The 24,392-nt window shown below is 42.6% G+C and overlaps 1 protein-coding gene across 1 annotated transcript in view; it reads left to right on the plus strand.

Moving 5' to 3' along the window:
• LOC126295230 (uncharacterized) overlaps positions 1-24,392 on the plus strand; it is a 2,305,622-nt gene that overhangs the window by 439,128 nt on the left and 1,842,102 nt on the right. The window contains exons 8-11 of the mRNA XM_049987579.1: positions 3,922-4,471; positions 13,611-13,832; positions 16,613-16,778; positions 22,858-23,075. Coding sequence (XP_049843536.1) covers positions 3,922-4,471; positions 13,611-13,832; positions 16,613-16,778; positions 22,858-23,075 — 1,156 coding nt within the window. The remainder of the gene's footprint in view (positions 1-3,921; positions 4,472-13,610; positions 13,833-16,612; positions 16,779-22,857; positions 23,076-24,392) is intronic.

Consider the following 24,392-nt stretch of genomic DNA (forward strand, 5'->3'; position numbering starts at 1 on the left):
AAGACACTGTCCATTCCGTTCAACTGCTCTTCCAACTCCTTTGCTGTCTCAGACAGAATTACGATGTCATCGGCGAACCTGAACATTTTTATTTCTTCTCCATGGATTTTAATACCTACTCTGAATTTTTCTTTTGTTTCCTTCACTGCTTGCTCAATATAGAGATTAAATAACTTCGGGGAGACACTACAACCCTGTGTCACTACCTTCCCAACCACTGCTTCCCTTTCATGTCCCTCGACTCTTATAACTGCCATCTGGTTTGTGTACAAATTGTAAATAGCCTTTCGCTCCCTGTATTTTACCCCTGCCACCTTTAGAATTTGAAAGAGAGTATTCCAGTCAACATTGTCAAAAGCTTTCTCTAAGTCTACAAATGCTAGAAACGTAGGTTTGCCCTTCCTTATTCTAGCTTCTAAGGTAAGTCATAGGGTCAGTATATGCCTCACGTGTTCCAACATTTCTACGGAATCCAAACTGATCTTCCCCGAGGTCGGCTTCTATCAGTTTTTCCATTCGTCAGTAATGATTTTGCGTTAGTATTTTGCAGCTGTGACTTATTAAACTGATAGTTCGGTAATTTTCACATCTGTCAACACCTGCTTTCTTTGGGATTGGAATTATTATATTCTTTTTGAAGTCTGAGGGTATTTCACCTGTCTCATACATCTTGCTCACCAGCTGGTAGAGTTTTGTCAGGACTGGTTGTCCCAAGGCCGTCAGTAGTTCTAATGGAATGTTGTCTACTCCGGGGGCCTTGTTCCGACTCAGGTCTTTCAGTGCTCTGTCAAACTCTTCACGCAATATCGTATCACCCATTTCGTCTTCATCTACATCCTCTTCCATTTCCATAATATTGTCCTCAAGTACATCGCCCTTGTATAAACCTTCTATATACTCCTTCCACCTTTCTGCCTTCCCTTCTTCGCTTAGAACTGGGCTGCCATCTGAGCTCTTGATATTCATACACGTGGTTCTCTTCTCTCCAAAGGTCTCTTTAATTTTCCTGTAGGCAGTATCTATCTTACCCCTAGTGAGATAAGCTTCTACATCCTTACATTTGTCCTCTAGCCATCCCTGTTTAGCCATTTTGCACTTCCTGTCGATCTCATTTTTGAGACGTCTGTATTCCTTTTTGCCTGCTTCATTTATTGCATTTTTATATTTTCTCCTTTCATCAATTTAATTCAATATTTCTTCTGTTACCCAAGGATTTCTACTAGACCTTGTCTTTTTACCTGCTTGATCTTCTGCTGCCTTCACTACTTCATCCCTCAAAGCTACCCATTCTTCTTCTACTGTATTTCTTTCCCCCATTCCTGTCAATTGTTCCCTTATGCTCTCCCTGAAATTCTGTACAACCTCTGGTTCTTTCAGTTTATCCAGGTCCCATCTCCTTAAATTCCCACCATTTTGCAGTTTCTTCAGTTTTAATCTACAGGTCATAACCAATAGATTGTGGTCAGAGTCCACATCTGCCCCTGGAAATGTCTTACAATTTAAAACCTGGTTCCTAAATCTCTGTCTTACCATTATATAATCTATCTGATATCTTTTAGTATCTCCAGGGTTCTTCCATGTATACAACCTTCTTTTATGATTCTTGAACCAAGTGTTTGCTATGATTAAGTTGTGCTCTGTGCTAAATTCTACCAAGCGGCTTCCTCTTTCATTTCTTAGCCCCAATCCATATCCACCTACTACATTGCCTTCTCTCCCTTTTCCTACACTCGAATTCCAGTCACCTATGACTATTAAATTTTCATCTCCCTTCACTATCTGAATAATTTCTTTTATTTCATCATACATTTCTTCAATTTCTTCGTCATCTGCAGAGCTAGTTGACACATAAACTTGTACTACTGTAGTAGGTGTGGGCTTCGTATCTATCTTGGCCACAATAATGCGTTCACTATGTAGTAACTTACCCGCATTCCTATTTTCCTATTCATTATTAAACCTACTCCTGCATTACCCCTATTTGATTTTGTGTTTATAACCCTGTAGTCATCTGACCAAAAGTCTTGTTCCTCCTGCCACTGAAACTTAACTAATTCCTACTATATCTAACTTTAACCTATCCATTTCCCTTTTTAAATTTTCTAACCTACCTGCCCGATTAAGGGATCTGACATTCCACGCTCCGATCCGTAGAACGCTAGTTTTCTTTCTCCTGATAACGACATCCTCTTGAGTAGTCCCCGCCTGTAGATCCGAATGGGGGACTATTTTACCTCCGGAATATTTTACCCAAGAGGATGCCATCATCATTTAATCATACAGTAAAGTTGCATGCCCTCTAGAAAAATTACGGCCGTAGTTTCCCCTTGCTTTCAGCCGTTCGCAGTACCAGCACAGCAAGGCCGCTTTGGTTATTGTTACAAGGCCAGATCAGTCAATCATCCAGACTGTTGCCGTACAACTACTGAAAAGGCTGCTGCCCCTCTTCAGGAACCACACGTTTGTCTGGCCTCTCAACAGATACCCCTTCATTGTGGTTGTACCTACGGTACAGCTATCTGTATCACTGAGGCACGCAAGCCTCCCCACCAACGGCAAGGTTTCGCACCATACAGATATGTTATTTAAAACATTTTGCAATTCGTTTTGATCATCTGATGACTTTACAAAATGGTAATTGACAGCATCATCTGCAAACAGTCTGAGACAGCTACTCAGATTGTCTTCTACGCAGTGTTCGATTTGTGGTTTTACCAGTGGGGGGGGGGGGGGGGGGGATGTCCTAGGGAGTTAGTATAATTATGTATGTTACTAGCTTGGACCGTGGGCTTACCCATGGTTAAACAATTATTTATAAATAGATGTTAATGCCGAACCTCACTATTCTTGCATAAGCACTATGAAAAAAGCCATCCCTTGTTATATCTTTAAATGTACATTATAGGTAAAGCTTATTTACAAAATCATCTACATACAGGTATACGAGGGGCAATTCAAAAAGTAAAGGCACATTTGTGAAAAGCTGTACTTACTCTGATGATAGAAAACTGAAACATGCGTTATTTTTGTACATAACCTCCCTGGACTTCAATGCAGTTTTCCCGACGTTTTACGAGTTTTTTTCTTTCATCAGAAAATACGTTTATCGGTTGCATCTGTAACCAATTTTGCACCACAGCAATGACGTCTTCATGACTTTCAAATGTTATTCCCTGTAGTGCTTCCGTTAAGGGTCCAAACATGTGAAAATAGCTTGGAGCCAGGTCCGCACTGTGTGTTGGATGTTCCAGCGCCTCGAATCTCAACTCCTTTATTGCGTCGGCTGTCCGTTTGGCAGAATATGGGCGAGCATTATCTTGCTGCAGGATGACACCTCTTCACAGTTTTCCACGACGTTTGGATCTGATTGCAGGTTTTAGTTTCGTACGCAACACATCACATCCACCATACAACACAGACCTGGCTCTAAAGCCACGTTTACGCTGGGGCGACGTCTTGCAACATTGTGGCATGCTACGGAAATGTGGCGGGCGTTGCCTTGTAATTTAGTTCTAAATGTTTTGAAATGCTTACCTACTACATAACACTTTTTCAAAATTAATAAGCAAACATATTAATAGTAAGACTGTATTAAAAACTTTCAGTGTTCAGCTCCACAAATTTAAATTATACGTAAAGTTTCACTGCAGTGCGTGGGAAATAAATATCCCAGGTTGGGATGCATAAACTAAAACCAGACGAGGGGATGGTCTCATGTAGAGAGGGAGGGGGGGGGGGGGAATTCCCCCCTGCAAATCGCACACTGCTCCTATGTCGTTAATATCCTTGAACAATTTGAAATACAAAAAAAAAAAAAAATTAACTTCTAAAAAAAAAAAGTGTGTAATGAAGGGTTAACCCACGCAGCTGATGTGTTACGCCTGCTGAAAATAGAACCCAACATGCCACATTTCATTACAGGTCACCAAACGAGTACTGTGGGTGGCAGAGACAGAGCCGGCGGCAGCAGAAAAACCGAAGCCTCCGACAGCAGGTGAGGGAGGAGCGGCTGACCCGTCGTCTCCGCCAAAGTCCGCCCGCGTCTTCATCTCGCTCAGCCCGCGCTCCGTCGAGAAGCTCGTCTCAGGGCCGCGGGGTCCCGGACCTGACACGAAGAGTGCCCCCGTGGCACGGCCCCAGCAGAACGGCAGTGCTACAACCGACAGAGCCGGCGACACCTCGAAACCGGCAGTCGGCCGCGACAAGCCGGACGGAGCTGCCGGCTCCCCCGCCGGACGGCGACTGGGGCCGCGACCCGCAGTCCCCGCGGTGAAGCCCTCCGTGACTCCGAGGAAGGACGCCGTCGCACCAGATCGCACTGCGGCGGTGTCCCGAGAAGATTCCGTGGCGCAGGGGAAAGCGTCGATCCCTGCGGAGCTGGCAGCTGCGAGAGGGGGTTCGCCGGCGAAGGCTCCCGGTAAAGCGCGCAGACCCGAACCCGGTGCGAGTCTGCTCGCCACTCCTAAGACAGGTACGTACTCTCGCAGCCGGTCTGCATCTCTTAACTAGATTAGATTAGTGTATCTAAAAACAAAGATGATGTGACTTACCAAACGAAAGCGCTTGCAGGTCGATAGACACACAAACAAACACAAACGCACACACAAAATTCGAGCTTTCGCAACCAACGGTTGCTTTGTCAGGAAAGAGGAAAGGAGAGGGAAAGACGAAAGGGTGTGGGTTTTAAGGGAGAGGGTAAGGAGTCATTCCAAACCTGGGAGCGGAAAGACTTACCTTAGGGGGAAAAAGGGACAGGTATACACTCGCGCGCGCACAGACACACATCCATCCGCACGTACACAGACACAAGCAGACATTTGTCAAGGCAAAGTGTTTGGGCAGTAAGGTTACGAAATCTATGAGAAGCCTAGGATGGGCTTGGACTCTATTACGTCTAGGACAGTTACTACTGGATAGAAGTGGTGATGCTGAGTTGCAGATACACTGTCAGAAAACAAGCTTTCGGCCAACAAGCAGAATGGGGAATCAGTGATCACAAGGCCGTTGCAGCATCCCTGAATATGGAAGTAAGTAGGAATATTAAAAAAAAAAAGGGAGGGAGGTTTATCTGTTTAGCAAGAGTAATAGAAGGTAGATTTCAGACTACCACCCAAACTCTTTGCCTTTATAAATGTCTGCTTGTGTCTGTGTATGTGCGGATGGATATGTGTGTGTGTGTGTGCGAGTGTACACCTGTCCTTTTTTCCCCCCTAAGGTAAGTGTTTCCGCTCCCGGGATTGGGATGACTCCTTACACTGATGTATTAAGCTCCTTGTTTCCCACTGTTGAAGAGCAATTCTGGGATGGCGATTCCATCTCTCAACACGATCGAGCACCTGTTCATAATGCACGGCTTGTGGCGGGGTGGTTACATGACAGTAACATCCCTGTAATGGATCGGTCTGCACAGAGTCCTGACCTGAATCCTACAGAACAGCTTTGGGATGTTTTGGAACGCCGAATTCGTGCCAGGCCTCACCAACCGACATCAATACCTCTCCTTAGTGCAGCACTCCGTGAAGAGTGGGCTGCCATTCCCCAAGAAACCTCCCAGCAGCTGACTGAACGTATGCCTGCGAGAGGGGAAGCTGTCATCTAGGCTAAGGGTGGGCCAACACCGTATTGAATTCCAGCATTACCGATGGAGAATATTAGGCAGTGGTTAAGCCATTTTCAGCCAGGCACCCATATACTTTCAATCACATAGTGTATCTCCCTATTCGAAAACGAATGCCCATACCAGTGTTTTTGACACTTCAGCGTAGTTATGTTAGCTGCTGATGCATCGTGTATACCAATGGTACTAATGCCTTCAGCATCAGCTGAGGCCTGAGGATCGTGTATTGAAGGGCTGAAACTGGTAGCTGTATCATAAATGGCATCATAAGATCGGCTGTACGTGTTTCATTGTCTTACAGTTTTACTGGGCTAGAACAAATTTCCTCCGAATTCTTCCAAATCTATTTGGCATCTGCCATAATTGTAGCTAATTTTATACAGTTGTTCCACTTCAGATCACTTCATATACATACGTATACGGACTGTAGCAGTGAGTGAAAAGTTGTGCCGAGGCCGGGAATCGAACACCCGCTCTCCTGCTTATTAGGCATGTGCGTCAGCCACTAAGGCACCTCAGTACAGCGATTCACACAACTGTTCAGATAACCCTGGCACGCCTCCCTCCTTGATCCAAATTCTTACTGCCTCCCACGTCTACTTCAAATTCCCCCTCACACACAAATAGAACTGCTGAGTCTCTCCATGTTCTGGAATAGCACCTCTGCATCAAACGTAAGTGGTAGATCCAGCCAAACTGTGTACAAATTGGCCCTCACCACTTCAGTCTACACTACTGTCCATTAAAATTGCTACACCACGAAGCTGACTTGCTACAGATGCGAAATTTAACTGACAGGAAGTAGATGCTGTGATATGCAAATGATAAGCTTTTCAGACCATTCACACAAGGTTGACGCTGGTGGCGACACCTAGAACGTGCTGACATGAGGAAAGTTTCCAATCGATTTCTCATACACAAACAGCAGTTGACCAGCGTGCCTGGTGAAACGTTGTTGTGATGCCCCATGTGAGGAGGAGAAATGCGTACCATCACATTTCTGACTTTGATAAAGGTCGGATTGTAGCCTATCACGATTCGGGTTTATCGTGTAGGAACATTGCTGCTCGCGTTGGTCGAGATCCAATGACTGTTAGCAGAATATGGAATCGGTGCATTCAGGAGGGTAATACGGAACGCCGTGCTGAATCCCAATGGCCTCGTATCACTAGCAGTCGAGATGACAGGCATCTTATCCGCATGGCTGTAACGGATCGTGCAGCCACGTCTCGATCCCTCGGTCAACAGATGGGGACGTTTCCAAGACAACAACCATCTGCACGAACAGTTCGGTGACGTTTGCAGCAGCCCGGACTATCAGCTTGGAGACCATGGCTGCGGTTACCCTTGACGCTGCATCACAGACAGGAGTGCCTGCGATGCTGTACTCGACGACGAACCTGGGTGCACGAATGGCAAAACGTCATTTTTTCGGATGAATCCAGGTTCTGTTTACAGCATCATGACGGTCGCATCCGTGTTTGGCGTCATCGCGGTTAACGCACATTGGAAGCGTGTGTTCGTCATCGCCATACTGGCGTATCACCCGGCGTGATGGTATGGGGTGCCATTGGTTACACGTCTCGGTCACCTCTTGTTCGCATCGACGGCACTTTGAACAGTGGACGTTACATTTCAGATGCGTTATGACCCGTGGCTCTACCCTTCATTCAATCCCTGCGAAACCCTACATTTCAGCAGGATAACTCACGACCGCATATTGCAGGTCCTGTACAGGTCTTTCTGGATACAGAACATGCTCGACTGCTGCCCTGGCCAGCACATCCCTATGATCTCTCACCTACTGAAAACGTCTGGTCAATGGTGGCCGAGCAACTGGCTCGTCACAATACGCCAGACACTACTCTTGATGAACTGTGGTATCGCGTTGAAGCTACATGGGCAGCTGTACCTGTACACGCCATCCAAGCTCTGTTTCTCTCAATGCCCAGGCGTATCGAGGCTGTTATTATGGCCAGAGGTGTTTGTTCTGGGTTCTGATTTCTCAGGATGTGTGCCCCAAACTGCGTGAAAATGTAATCACATGTCAGTTCTAGTGTAATATATTTGTCCAATGAATGCTCGTTTATCATCTGCATTTCTTCTTGGTGTAGCAATTTTAATGGCCAGTAGTGTATGTACATAAAATACATAATCATTAAAATCTCTGATGACATTGTGTCATTTCATTCTCGTAGATATTTTATGGAAGTAATTACTTCCAGTGACTCTCCTACAATTTCATACTTGTACTATAGAACGTCTTTCTGTGTATGTATGTAGAATACATTATATTTGTTTATGTTGACACTCAATTGCCACTTCCTGACACAAAGTATCAGTTGTGTGTAGGTCTTCCTACATTTAACTACAATTTTTTGGCATTGTGACTTCTCTGTATACAACAGCACCTGCCTGATGGAACTTCCAACATTATCTCCTGGGTCATGTATGTATATTGTGAAAAGTGATGGTCCTGTAAAATCCCTGTGGGGCACGTCCGTAGTAACCTGTCGGTTGAATACTTCTCTCTGCTGTCAATGAGATGTTGTGTTCTGTTTGCTAGAAACTTCTCAATCCAATCACACAGTTGGTCTGATACTCCACATGCTTTTATTTTGTCGATTGAATGATGGTGTAGAACTGTGTTGATTGCCTTCCGGAAGTCGAGGCACACGGTATATACCTGGGCACCCATACCTGCTGCTTTCCAGGTCTCACGTATAAGCAGAGCGAGCTGGGTTATACACAACAATCATTGCTAGAACCCCTGTTGATTCCTAAATAGAAGTGCATGGCACAGGGCATTTCCCAATTCTGCCATGATTAAGGCTTCTTCCCATTGCATTCACATGTGGAGAGTGCAGGAATGAAGTTTTTCAGTCATACAGTGAAGGCTTTCATAAGCGGTTCTCAGAATTACTGGTGAATCAACCGGTCTCCAGAAATATCATAATTCATGAGCACAAAACGTATTCCTAAATTCTACAAAAGACATAGGTCAGAGATGTGGGTGTATAGTTCCTTGCACCTGTTCGATGATCCTTCTTGAAAATGGTAGTGACCTGTGCTCTTTTTCTAATCGTGAGGAATGCTCCACTCCTCCAGAGACCTGTGGTACACTAGCTGTAGAACAGGAGCAATTTGTTCTGTGTACTCTGTGTAGCGTGAGACTGGTATCTCGTTAGGTAAAGTGGCCTTTCCTCTATTGAGCAATTTCAGGTATTTAGTCACTTATTTCAATATCTGCTGTTTTGTCATTCATGTGACGATTTAAAGGGGGAATCACAGTACTCGTAAAAGACAGAAATACTCATGTACTCCAAGGAAACAGAAGAAATAAAGATTAGAATTAGAGGGAATACAATAAAACATACAAGATATTGCACATAGTTTGGACACAAGATAACTGGAGATGGACAAAGCAAAGAAGACATAAAAGAAAGAATTACAGAAACAAAAGCAACGTTCAAAAGTAAAAAAAAATATTCAAACAACAGAAATAAAGAAGTGAGAAAAAGACAGTTAAGAGCTACATTTGGAATGCAGCATTGCATGACTGTGAAAAGTACAATACACAAAAACAGAAAGAGATCTAGTGAAGTATTTGATACGTGGAGCTGGAGACACTTATTAAAGTAAACAGGCAAAACCACTTACCAGGAAGTCCTCCATATAACTGGTAAAGAAAGTTCATTTAGAAAAAAAATTTGAGTGAAGAAGACATGAGTGGATTGGTCAACAATACAACACAATGATTTCCTTGGAAATGTCCGAGAAGAAACATTATGAGGGAAGATAGCTCGAGGAAGACTGCAATGGAATTTTTGAAACAAGCTACACATAATGCATGTTTCTGTAATTGTGCAGAAATATAGAAATTAATTTCTAACAGATCTAGATAGACAGCTGCTAACCAATCGAGAGATTGATGACGACGATGTGAAGAAGATACTTAATATGGTTAGAAGGATTAACTGGTCCGGGGTTCTTATTTCAAATTAACCTCACACACATTTAATTTATTTTTATGCAGGTGCAAGGCATGATTATGAATTCCTTCACAGCTAAAAATTCTGGCCCACATATGGACTTGGACAAATACATAGTGCGCTAAGGACAAACCTAAAGTGAACTGAACTATTCGCAGCTGGAATAACTTTCATAACTTTTGACACTGTACATAACTTTGTTGTTTGTTACAGCTTAAGTTGTTATTAGATTTGTGTAATACGGGTAATTTCATAATAGATTTTTATAGAGATTTCTAGACATTTTTAACTAACAAAATTAAAATTATAATTTTTATAACATTTCCTGGTAATGCCAGAATTACAAAAATTTCTATATTCATCTATCATTTCTTCTAATTTAATAATTTCCTAATTTTCTAAGGGCTTCACTATTTGCCTACATAAGTACAGACTTTTATTATTGGATTTTGTTTTAAAGTAAAAATAATTTTTATTGTCTTTTTAGGAGAAACACAACATTTAAGTGATTGAGCAATGTACTGGTCTGTAGAAAAGTGTATTATAGGTAGATAATAATTTTTCCAATCAATAGATTGAAATTACAAATGAAAGAAATATCTTTGAAAACCAATCGAAATGCTGAAGTATCAATGCAAAACTGAAAGATTCTGAAAATACTGGAGAGAGAAATCACAAATATGAAGTATACAGTATGTATTGTGTTGTGTACTAGTTTTGTATACCATGTCCTACAATAGTACTTGACAGTGGCATTTACATTATGCCTCGTAACTGTACTGACTCATCAGAATAATAGGTGTCAATGTAAGTCTTAAACAATGTCATTGTGTAACCTCAGAAATGCGCACTAGAAGTCTGTAGGAAAAATAATATCCTCAACAGTGTTTTCCCTCTACACCCTTTGAGAATTGGCTAAAATACAATGTTACAAAGCATGGCGGTCAGCCTTTCTAGAACAAACTTGCACATTTCAGTCATAGTAACAGGGGTGCATTACATCGGTCTACGTCTCTGAGCAGCACAGTCCTCTGATAGATCAGTGGATGGAATTTTTGTTTGATGTGATGAACGGCAGCTTGCTCTAAATGTGTAAAAACGTAAGTTAACTCATATAAGTAGGAAAAACAGTCATTTGCGTAATGTTTATGTGAAGATATGATTCAGCTGAGACAGAAACTGTATGTAATACTTTTATCTGTTACTGGCCAATTTTAACCTCATGGTCACTATCAATTACTTGCATGTATGTGGTCTATAGACATCTACTATTTGTAGAAAATACGTGAAGTCCAAAAACTGAATTCTGAAAAGAATGCTAAGGCATGATCCAACCAGCCTGTGAACTATATGCCACGGCTTGATGACACTGGCTGGAACACGCGTTGGCATTCTTCCCAGTATTTGATTGTTTTGATTTCATGTATGTTGTACAAAAATGGGCTTATGACCAATTACATGCAAGTACAGGGTTATTACAAATGATTGAAGCAATTTCACAGCTCTACAATAACTTTATTATTTGAGACATTTTCACAATGCTTTGCACACACATACAAAAACTCAAAAAGTTTTTTTAGGCATTCACAAATGTTCGATATGTGCCCCTTTAGTGATTCGGCAGACATCAAGCCGAAAATCAAGTTCCTCCCACACTTGGCGCAGCATGTCCCCATCGATGATTTCGAAAGCATCGTTGATGCGAGCTCACAGTTCTGGCACGTTTCTTGGTAGAGGAGGTTTAAACACTGAGTCTTTCACATAACCCCACAGAAAGAAATCGCTCGGGTAAGTCGGGAGAGCGTGGAGGCCATGACGTGAATTGCTGATCGTGATCTCCACCACGACCGATCCATCGGTTTTCCAATCTCCTGTTTAAGAAATGCCGAACATCACGATGGAAGTGCGATGGAGTACCATCCTGTTGAAAGATGAAGTCGGCGCTGTCAGTCTCCAGTTGTGGCATGAGCCAATTTTCCAGCATGTCCAGATACACGTGTCCTGTAACGTTTTTTTCGCAGAAGAAAATGGGGCCATAAACTTTAAACCGTGAGATTGCACAAAACACGTTAACTTTTGGTGAATTGCGAATTTGCTGCACGAATGAGTGAGAATTCTCTACCGCCCAGATTCACACATTGTGTCTGTTCACTTCACCATTAAGAAAAAATGTCACTTCACCACTGAAAACAAGTTTTGCATTGAATGCATCCTCTTCCATGAGCTGTTGCAACCGTGCCGAAAATTCAAAGCGTTTGACTTTGTCATCGGGTGTCAGGCCTTGTAGCAATTGTAAATGGTAAGGCTTGTGCTTTAGCCTTTTCCGTAAGATTTTCCAAACTGTCAGCTGTGGTACGTTTAGCTCCCTGCTTGTTTTATTCTTTGACTTCCGCGGGCTACACGTGAAACTTGCCTGCATGCGTTCAACCGTTTCTTCGCTCACTGCAGGCCAACCTGTTGATTTCCCCTTACAGAGGCATCCAGAAGCTTTAAACTGCGCATACCATCGCCGAATGGAGTTAGCAGTTGGTGGATCTTTGTTGAACTTCGTTGTGAAGTGACGTTGCAATGTTATGACTGACTGATGTGAGTGCATTTCAAGCACGGCATATGCTTTCTCGGCTCCCGTCGCCATTTTGTCTCACTGCGCTCTCGAGCGCCCTGGCGGCAGAAACCTGAAGTGCGGCTTCAGCTGAACAAAACTTTGAGTTTTTCTATGTATCTGTAGTGTGTCGTGACCATATGTCAATGAATGGAGCTACAGTGAATTTATGAAATTGCTTCAATCATTTGTAATAGCCCTGTATTTGATAAAGACCATGGGGTTGAAATTGGCCAATACCAAATAAAAGCATAACATATAATTGTACAATTTGGACCTTGTGTGCAGTGGAAGAATGGCACAGTGGTGCTATGCTGTATTCTGAGCTGTTCCTGCAATGACCAACATGTCACACCACATTTGCGTCCCTCTTAGGGTCGCTGCATTAATCTGTTTCGTCCTGTAAGTATTGGCTCACCCCAGTCTTGACAGCCTCCACTATCACAGGCATATATTCAGTCAGGTGCTGGAAGGCTTCTGGGGGAATGGCAACCCATTTTTCACAGAGTGCTGCACTGAGGAGAGGTGTCGATGTTGATCAGTGAAGCCTGGTATGAAGTTGGCATTCCAAAACACTCCAAAGATATTCTACAGGATTCAGGTCAGGACTCTGTGCAGGCCAGTCCATTACAAGAATGTTATTTTTGTGCAACCACTCCACCTCAGGCCGTGCATTTCTCTGCCCAAACTCTTTGCCTTTACAAATGTCTGCTCGTGTCTGTATATGTGCAAATGGATATGTGTGTGTGCGCGCGCGAGTGTTTACCTGTCCTTTTTTTTCCCCTTAAGGTAAGTCTTTCCGCTCCAGGGATTGGAATGACTCCTTACCCTCTCCCTTAAAACCCACATCCTTTCGTCTTTCCCTCTCCTTCCCTCTTCCCTGATGAAGCAACCTTGGGTTGTGAAAGCTCAAATTTTGTGTGTGTGTTTGTGTGTCTATCGACCTGCCAGCGCTTTCGTTGGGTAAGTCACATCATCTTTGCTTTTAGATATATTTTTCCCACGTGGAATATTTCCCTCTATTTTATATATATATAATTTGCAAAGTCACCCTACTTTTCGAACAGCCCTCGTATGTTTCAGTTCATTACACTGAAGGTCAACTGCCAATTTTGCAGCTGGTGTTGATCCTGTGCAGGTCTTCCAGCACCTTTAATTTTCTATAAACAATAGCATTATTCACAAACGACCTCATGAAGCTTTACACATTATCCACCAGGTCAGCTATATGTGTTGTGTAAAGTAATAGTCCTGAAACACTGTGTTGCTGTACACCGGTAGTTATTTTTGAAAAGTGAAGATTTATCTGCATCAAGAATTACATGCTTTGCCAGGAACTCTTCAGTCCGATCACAAAGCCAGCCTGATTATTTCCCACATATTATTGTGCTTGTTACAGAAAGCAATACGCAGAAGCCAGAGGTACCACCGAAGTCGGTCTCCCAGCGATCCAGCTTAGCCGAGGCCAAGCAGCAGAGTCCGGAATCGCCGCCCGGGACTGCCGACGTCTCGGCGTCGACTACTGTCGAGTCCACAGGTGACGACACGGACATTCCTTACGCAGATTCGGATGACGAGGCGAGCGCCGGTGAGATGTCGCCCGTGTACCAGCCCTCCACAGGTAACCCCCCCCGTCTGCTTCATGGCTGGAGTATTCTATGGATTCCTAGTCTTGCGTGCTGTTTATTACCAGGTCACTTCTACCTTGTTTGATGATAGTAGGTGGGTTACCTGGTTGAGAGAGGGATCTTGACCACCTTTCAACATGCACTATCTCTATTACAGTGCTAACTGCCAAAAGCCAAACCGCAGGGAGACACGTATCTCCCTTTCCAGCATAACAGCACAGAAACAGTGCTATAGCTTGATGATATGTTGTGAGGCAAACAGCTCTGGAACTACGAACGGCCAAGATATGTAGGCCTTGACCTTTAATTGCTTCCTTATATTCAAACAGCAATGTGTTGCCACTAAACCTGTATTCTGTGCAGGGACCACATGTTCTCACAGTGTACTTCTTGATCCATAAAATTGTGGTAATTTACCAGTCAGATGCTCATATTTTTGCTGTAAACGATTCAACCATCTTCAGAGCATCTGGAAAGGCTGATGATAAAGGCTGCGGCACTCACAATATTCCGAGAAGTTTACAAAGCAAAAGACTTGACATAATTTCTTGACAAAAGAGCAACCATCACAAAGTTATATGATTATTTTATAAATGAATCCAGAAATAAATTTAATAATTAGCATTAGATTGTGCAATTAATAATATGAATTTTAAGTATGTCATATATTTCTAAAAGAAAAACAATTTTAGCTGTATCAATCGTAATACATTTTAGTCTGAAATATAGTACATCGTATAAAAAATCAAATTAAATACTTTCAGTGAAAAAGTCTAGAATGTTCACCTACAGGGTGGTCTTTTGATAGTGACTGGGCCAACTATCTCAATAAATAGTCATCAAAGGAAAAAACTACAAACAAAGTAGCTCCTCTAGCTTGAAGGGGCAAACCAGATTGCACTATGGTTGGACTGCTAGATGACGCTGCCATAGGTCATACGGAAATCATCTGCTTTTTTAAAAAATAGGAGCCCCCATTTTTTATTACATATTCATGTAGTACATAAAGAAATATGAATGTTTAGTTAGACCACTTTTTTCGCTTTGTGATAGATGGCGCTGTAATATCACAAACATATAAGTACTTGGTATCATGTAACATTCCGCCAGTGCGGACGGTATTTGCTTTATGATACATTACCCGTGTTAAAATGGACCATTTACCAATTGCGGAAAAGCTTGATATCGTCTTGATCTATGGCTATTGTGATCAAAATGCCCAACGGGTGTGTGCTATGTATGCTGCTCGGTATCCTGGACCACATCATCCAAGTGTCCGGACCGTTCGCCGGATAGTTATGTTATTTAAGGAAACAGGAAGTGTTCAGCCACATGTGAAACGTCAACCACGACCTGCAACAAATGATGATGCCCAAGTAGGTGTTTTAGCTGCTGTCGTGGCTAATCCACACATCAGTAACAGACAAATTGCGTGAGAATCGGGAATCTCAAAAACGTCAGTGTTGCGAATGCTACATAAACATCAATTGCACACCCGTACCATATTACTATGCACCAGGAATTGCATGGGGATGACTTTAAACACAGGACACAAGAGAAATCACGGGACAATGCCAGATTTTTTGCTCGCGTTCTATTTAGCCACAAAGCGTCATTCACCAACAGTGGTAACATAAACCGGCATAATATTCACTATTGGGCATTGGAAAATCCACGATGGCTGCGACAAGTGGAACATCAGCGACCTGGGTGAGTTAATGTATGGTGTGGGATTACGGGAGGAAGCATAATTGGCCCCCATTTTATCGACGGCAATCTAAATAGTGCAATGTATGCCAATTTCCTACATAATGTTCTACTGATGTTACTACAAGATGTTTCACTGCATGACAGAATGGCGATGTACTTCCCACATGATGGATGTCCGGCACATAGTCACAAGCAGTTGAAGCGGTATTGAATAACATATTTCATGACAGGTGGATTGGTCATCGAAGCACTGTACTGTGTCTTGCACGTTCACCGGATCTGATGCCCCGGATTTCTTTCTGTGGGGAAAGTTGAAGGATATTTGCCATCCTTATCCACCGACAACGCCTGACAACATGCGTCAGTGCATTGCCAATGCATGTGCGAAAATTACAGAAGGCGAACTACTCGCTGCTGAGGGGAATGTCGTTACACGTATTGCCAAATGCATTGATGTTGGTGGACATAATTTTGAGCATTTATTGCATTAATGTGGTATTTATAGGTAATCACGTTGTAACAGCATGCGTTCTGAGAAATGGTAAGTTCACAGAGGTACATGCATCACATTGGAACAAACGGAATAAAATGTTCAAACCTACCTACGTTCTGTATTTTAATTTAAAAAAAAAAATTACCTGTTACCAAGTGTTTGTCTAAAATTGTGAGCCATATGTTTGTGACTGTTAGAGCGCCATCTATCACAAAGTGAAAAAGTGGTCCAACTAAAACATTCATATTTCATCACGTACTACACGAATAAGTAATAAAAATGAGGTGCGCTATTTTAGAAAAAACGTAGTTGATATCCGTTTGACCTACGTCCGCACCATCTAGCATGTGAACCATAGTGCCATTTGGTTTCCCCCTCCAAGCTAGACGAGTTTCGTTCTATGTAGTTTTTTTTGTTTAATGCTTATTTTGTGAGATATTTGGTCCGGTCATGATCAATAGACCATCCTGTATACGAAAATTGATAATATACGTGGTATCGGTTATTTCTATAAGGAAAGGTTATGTTAGGAAAGGGTGTTCCATTACACCACCACCCTTGCGGCCACAGGGAATCAGCCGGCAGGGGATGCGGACGGGGCAGCTGCAGCGGCCGCGAGGTCGGTGCCGCCATCTGCGGGCCGCATGTCGTGGACGCAGCAGCTGCTGGAGAAGCTGTCCGAGGAGGAGGACGCGAAGAGGAAGCGGCTGGCCGAGGCGCCCCGGAAGCCCCCCAGGTGAGAGGGCCCTCACTCGCAGCGTCGCCGTCGTCCTCACTGTCGGGGAGTCGTCGCTACGAGCCGAATGACCTGCCACCCCCCACCCCCACGCCCCCCCTATTTGTGTCTCCCGCAGTAGATTTCTTCCCTGACCACAGTATCCCACATTTGTCCTCTAATCTGGCCGAGTCCGCTCTTTCCCAAATGTCGACCTAGTCTTCATCCATCCCCATTCCTTTCCGTGTACTGAAGGGGAATTTCGTGCGGCTTCACCCGTTACACTTCAGTCTCGCCTACCCTTGTGGTCACTCCCACTAATTGGCCTTGCTTCTGTGCTTGTCCTTGCAAGAAGGTGCTTAAAACATCAATGTAGGACTGTGCTGTGATAGTGACACGCAAAACAACAAGGGGTGCAAGCCCCCTCCTTGAAAAACACAACCCCACCATAATGCTACCATCTCGAAATTTTATACTAGTGTGATGTGTGGCTTATGAGCAGCCACTCGACCATGAAATCAAAGTTTCCTCACCTCCCACCTAACTGTCACAGTACTTGCAGTGGATCCTGATGCAGTTTGGAATTCCTATGTGATGGTCTACATCTCCATCTACATCTACACATCCATACTCCGCAAGCCACCTGACGGTGTGTGGCGGAGGGTACCCTGAGTACCTCTATCGGTTCTCCCTTCTTCCCTTCTATTCCAGTCTCGTATTGTTCGTGGAAAGAAGGATTGTCGGTATGCCTCTGTGTACGCTCTAATCTCTCTGATTTTATCCTCGTGGTCTCTTTGCGAGATATACGTAGGAGGGAGCAATATACTCTTTGACTCCTCGGTGAAGGTATGTTCTCGAAACTTCAACAAAAGCCCCTACCGAGCTTCTGAGAGTCTCTCCTGCAGAGTCTTCCACTGGAGTTTATCTATCGTCTCCGTAACGCTTTCGCGGTTACTAAATGATCCTGTAACGAAGCGCGCTGCTCTCCGTTGGATCTTCTCTCTCTTTTCCATCAACCCTATCTGGTACGGATCCCACACTGCTAAGCAGTATTCAAGCAGTGGGCGAACAAGCATACTGTAACCTAATTCCTTTATTTTCAGATTGCATTTCCTTAGGATTCTTCCAATGAGTCTCAGTCTGGCATCTGCTTTACCGACGATCAACTTTATATGATCATTCCATTTTAAATCACTCCTATTGCGTACTCCCAGATAATTTATGGAATTAACTGCTTCCAGTCGCTGACCTGCTATTTTGTAGCTAAATGATACGGGATCTTTCTTTCTATGTATTCGCAGCACATTACACTAGTCTACATTGAGATTCAATTTCCATTCCCTGCACCATGCGTCAATTCGCTGCAGATCCTCCTGCATTTCAGTACGATTTTCCATTGTCACAACCTCCCGATATACCACAGCATCATCTGCAAAAAGCCTCAGTGAACTTCCGATGTCATCAACTAGGTCATTCATGTATATTGTGAATAGCAACGGTCCTAAGAGACTCCCTCGCGGCACACCTGAAATCACTCTTACTTTGGGACACATCTCTCCATTGGATAGATGTCTGCCTATTACACATTACGACACTCTTCAACTGTCGGCGGTCACTGACAGTCAACAGACGAGGTCGTCCTGTATGCTTTTGTGCTGTACGTGTCCCTTCACATGTACACTTTCACTATCACATCGGAAACAGTTGACCGAAGGATGTTTAGGAGGGTGGACATCTTGCGTATGAGAGAAGTGACACTCAATCACCTGACCACGTTCGATGTCCATGAGTTCCACAGAGTGCCCCATCCTACTGTCTCACAATGTCTGATGTCTACTGAGGTCGCTGATATGGAGCACCTGGCAATAGGTGGCACCACAATGCACCTAATATAAATAATGTATGTTTTTGGGGGTGTCGAGGTACTTTTAATCACATAGTGTACCTTCAGGAAAGACTTCCTAACACTTACATTTGTATTAGATGTTAACAAATAACTCTTTTTCAAAAATTCTTTTCTTGTTACAGCCAGTGTGCATTTTATACCCTCTCTGCTTCAGCTGTCATCACTTATGTTGTGCCCCCAAATATCAAAACTCATCTTTTAATTTAGTGTGTCATATTGTAATCTAATTCCCTCAGCATTTCCAAATTTAATTCAGCCACATTCCATTTCCTCTGTTTTACTTTTGTTGCTGTACACCTTAAGCTCTATCTATTCCACACATCGACATCTGGCATGATTACTCTGCATTTTACGATTAAGTTCCTGGCAGAGGGTTAATCAAACCACCTTCAAGAAACATTTCTACCGTTCCACTCTCAAATAGCACGCGGGAAAAACAAACACTTAAATCTTTCAGTGCAAGCTCTGATGTCTCTTATTGTATTAAAATGATCATTCCTTGTGATGTATAATATTGCCAATAAAATATTTTCACATTTAGAGGAGAAAGTTGGTGATTGAAATTTCATGAGATTGTCCTACAATAACAAATAATGACTCTGTTTTGATCACCACCACCCTAATTCACATATTATATCTGTAACACTCTCTCTTCTGTTTTCCAATAATACAATATGAGCTCCCCTGCTTTGAACTTTTTCGATGTCATCTGTTAATCCTATCTGGTAAGGATACTATACCACACAGAAATACTCAAGAACAGGACAGAAAAGCAGAGTGTAGGCAATCTCTTCAATAGACCTGTTGCATTTTCTAAGTGTTATATGAATAGATCACAGACTGTAGTTTGCTTTCCCAACATTTCCTTTGTGACTGTTTCAATTTATATTATTCATAATTTTAATCCCTAAGTATTTTATTGAATTCACAGCCTTTAGATTTCTGTGATTTATGGTGCAACATGGTTCAAACAGCAATAAAGAAATCTATACTGGATCGATTGTCACTCAAGGAAACAAAAATCTACATTGGTTGCCAAGCTATGGTGGTCCAACCTCAAAATTATGACAGAGTAAAAGTTGGGAACCAGAATGAGAAATACTACTATCATAGCACTAAAAGAGGGGAATATGTAATTAGCAGAGTTACAGAACTAGCTTTTCAACTTATCTGGCAGCTTCAGACACACTTAAATCAAAACATCTTGACATATTTTTCAAGAATGAACACTACTTTCGCAGTGCAGAGAGCAAAATCTTGGTACACTTCCATCTTGCAATTTATAGGCTAAAGTTCCTGGATACTGTGCCCAAAATACAGATGATCTGCCAGCCATAGTACACTATATATAATATGACATGGCTGAAGAGCATGCATCTAATAGCTAAAGAAGTTTTTCCTGGAAGATAAAACTTCTGGGGTTGGGTTAGTTTCTGGGGCAATGACATCATGTATCATGTACTTTACTTCACATATTATATGATATTACATGACTTGGGTGCTAATACTAACAAGTAAAAAAGCACAAATGTATCAAACAATGGAATGTAACAGTATAATGAAAAGGACAGTTGCTATTCACCATAGAGTTGAGATGCTGAGTTGCAGAAAGGCATAGCAAAAAGACTGTTGGAAAGTTCACTTTCGGTCAATAAGGACTTCGTTAAAAATATAAAACACGCCAACACTCACGTAAACACAACTCGTACACACATTACCACAATCTCTGGCAGCTGGAGAGAGCAAGCCAGAAGAATCTATCAAGATGTTTTGATTAAATGTCTTTGAAGCTGCCAGATAAGTCAATAAGGTACTTCCCATCTTCTATGTACATAACTCTGCCCAGGATATATTCACATTTTTTGTGCTCTGGTAGTCATATTTTTCACTCTGGTAAGCAAATGTTTGGCATTTCTTTGGCATATCTTCTAACATAAGCTGTTTGGTCAGTTTTCACTCACGTGTTTCTACATTTCCCAAATGTTGGCTTACACCAGTTTTTCCATTCTTTTGTAAATAATTTGTGTCAGTATTTTGGATTATGAGTTACTGATAGTTTGATAGTATTTACACCTGTCAACACCTGCTTTCTTTGGAATTAGAATTATTATATTCTTAATGCTGTAAATGTGGTCGTTCTTTATTGTCTCATTCAATTTTAATTACAATGGAAAACCAGCCAAAATTGCATGTTTCACTTTTAATTTTTTTTTCTTTTTTTATTTGCGTGATGACCAATTGTGGGCTGAGACTCATTTTCAAATCATCCAGATAGTCTAAATGATATTTCTAAAAATACAAAAACCATATCAGAAATATGTATGTACTATCCATTGTTGTGGTCTTTAGTCCAGAGACTGGTTTGATGCAGCTCTCCATGCTACTCTATCCTTCCCAAGCTTCTTCGTCTCCCAGTACCTACTGCAGACTACATCCTTCTGAATCTGCTTAGTGTATTCATCTCTTGGTCTCCCTCTGATTTTACCCTGCTCACTGCCCTCCAGTACTAAACTGGCGATCCCTTGATGCCTCAGAACATGTCCTACCAACCGATCCCTTCCTCTGGTCAAGTTGTGCCACAAATTCCTCTTCTCCCCAATCCTATTCAATATCTCCTCATTAGTTGTAAGATCTACCCATTTAATCTTCAGCGTTCTTCTGTAGTACCACATTTCGAAAGCTTCTATTCTCTTCTCATCTAAACTAGTTATCGTCAATGTTTCACGTCCATACATGGCTACACTCCATACAAATACTTTCAGAAACGGCTTCCTGACACTTAAATCTATACTCGATGTTAACAAATTTCTGTTCTTCAGAAACACTTTCCTTGCCATTGCCAGTATACATTTTATATCCTTTCTACTTTGACCATCATTAGTTGTTTTGCTCCTCAAATAGCGAAACTCATTTACTATTTTAAGCATTTCATTTTTTAATCTAATTCCCTCAGCATCACCCGATTTAATTTAGCTACATTCCATTATCCTCATTTTGCTTCTGTTGATGTTCATCTTATATCCTTCTTTCAAGACACTGTCCATTCTGTTCAGCTGCCCTTTATGGTCCTTTTCTGTCTGTAACAGAATTACAATGTCATTGGTGTACCTCAAAGTTTTTACTTCGTCTCCATGAATTTTAATACCTACTCTGAATTTTTCCTTTGTTTCCTTTACTGCTTGCTCAATATACAGATTGAATAACATCGGGGAGAGGTTACAACCCTGTCTCACTCCCTTCCGAACTACTTCTTCCCTTTCATGCCCCTCGACTCTTGTAACTGCCATCCGGTTTCTGTATGAATTGTAAATAGCCTTTCGCTCCCTGTATTTTACCCCTGTCACCTTCAGAATTTGAAAGAGAGTACTCCAGTCAACATTGTCAAAAGCTTTCTCTAAGTCTACAAATGCTAGGAATGTAGGTTTGGCTTTCTTTAATCTTTCTTCTAAGATAAGTCATAGGGTCAGTATTGCCTCATGTGTTCCAGTGTTGACCCCTTGAGGTCAGCTTCTACCAGTTTTTCCATTTGTCTGTAAAGCATTCGCATTAGTATTTCGCAGCTGTGGCTTATTAAACTGATTGTTCGGTAATTTTCACATCTGTCGACACCTGCTTTCTTTGCGATTGGAATTATTATATTCTTCTTGAAGTCTGAGGGTATTTCGTCTTTCTCATACATCTTGCTCACCAGATGGTAGCATTCTGTCAAGACTGGCTCTCCCAAGGCTATCAGTAGTTTTATTGGAATGTTGTCTACTCCCGGGGCCATGTTTCGACTATATACTATGAATTGCCAATGAATAGCTGCAGCACATACAGGTAATTGTTCATTTGCACTTTATAATATGCATATATTTTGGACATGGCTCCTGTATTTTTGGAAATACCAGTTTGACTGTCTGGATGATTTAAAAATGGGTCCCCCCCCCCCCCCCCTGAAACTAGTCGTCAAGTATATAAGAAAAGTAAAGTTTGTAACTTTAGCTGGTTTCCTGTTGTACTGATTAACAGAAGTTGCTGACCTACAATTACACCAGCATGTTGGAAGTTCCTCAGTTTTACGCAGTTGTGAAAAAATGATAGCACTCTGACACAACACAACCCAGGCGACTGTAGGCTCTTCACCCTCGCTTGTAGCAGCATGTCCAGCTGCCTCACACGCGGCGCCCACGCCGTGCCTTCCTGTGTCCGCAGACTGGTGCGCTACCCCGGGCAGAGGGAGGCGGAGGAGGCGCAGCGCAGGGCGTCCGCCCCCACCAGCTACCACCCGCTGCAAACTGTGGGGGCAACAGACCCCGTGCTGGCGAGTGCCGTGCCGGGCACGGACGCGTACGCCGAGCTCATCGACCGCCTCATCGAGGACGGCAGCCCCGCCACACGGCACAGGCCGTACCGCCAGCAGTATGGACCAGGTGGGCTCCTCTGAAGTAATATATTATGTGTCTGTGTATGTATGTATGTATGTATGGATGGGTGTGTTGTGTGTGTGTGTGTGTGTGTGTGTGTGTGTGTGTGTGTGTGTGTGTGTGTGCGTTTTTTCCCCCTAAGGTAAGTCTTTCCGCTCCCGGGATTGTAATGACTCCTTACTCTCTCCCTTAAAACCCACATCCTTTCGTCTTTCCTTTTCCTTCCCTCTTTCCTGACGAAGCAGCCGCAGGTTGCGAAAGCTCGAAATTCTGTGTGTGTGTTTGTGTGTTTTATTTATTATGCCTATCTACCGGCGCTTTCCCGCTTGGTAAGTCTTGGAATCTTTGTTATCAGCAGTCAACTTGGTTTTTCATTACATTTAAAGAAAAACCTTATATAGCCTACTGTGAGGGTGAGAAGTCACTCCCTGGTTTTAAATGCCCATACATTTTTGGTGAAAAAATATTTGGACATGGAACAAATTGTTGGCAGTTCTCAAGACCATGAGAATATGTATACTACATTAAAATTGTACATATGGTCCTGCATTGTTGACCAAATAATGTAAACATATAGCGATGACATCAATTGATTTCTGCAGGAAAGTCCCTCTGAGAACAACTCTGATCCTTTCCTCTGATACATAGACTGTGAGTGGGTTTGTTCAGTATGCCTCTTTGGCTGAACCCAACAAGGATAAGTCACCAGGGTTGAGGTCGGGACTTCTCAGAGGGCATTGTTCACCATCCCAGCCGACAGCCAGTCACGAGTGATGAGGTAGTGCTCCATCTTGCTGAAAAAGAATATCTGCAACATTGCCCCATTGTCATGTCAGTGGCCATACATATTTGTGCAGTATCTGGTGATTCTTGTCACTGTTTTTGGTGTCTTGCAGTAAGAATGGATCAATGAGATGATTCTGTCATACTACATGATACTGTCAATTTTGGTCAACTTTGTAATTTTTCAGTTTTCATTTGCGGATCTGTTTCTGCTCAATAATGGCAGCTGTGTCGACTGATGAATCTCCCAATGTGAAACTGCTTCCTGGCTCCAAGTAATGTTATTTATGCCATGCCAGTATAATTTCCCCGTACTCCATCTGCCTGTCACAATCCTCCAGTGATAACTCATGAACGCCTACATCTATATCTATATTCACAATTAAGTCCCTGGCAGAGGTTTCAGTGAACCACCTTCAAGCTATCTCTCTACTGTTCCACTCTCGAATGGCGTGCGGGAAAAATGAGCACTTAAAGTTTTTGGTGTGAGCCCTGATTTCTCTTATTTTATCATGATGATCATTTCTCCCTATGTAGGTG

This window comes from Schistocerca gregaria, chromosome 11 (assembly GCF_023897955.1).
Source record: "Schistocerca gregaria isolate iqSchGreg1 chromosome 11, iqSchGreg1.2, whole genome shotgun sequence".
NCBI lineage: Eukaryota > Metazoa > Arthropoda > Insecta > Orthoptera > Acrididae > Schistocerca > Schistocerca gregaria.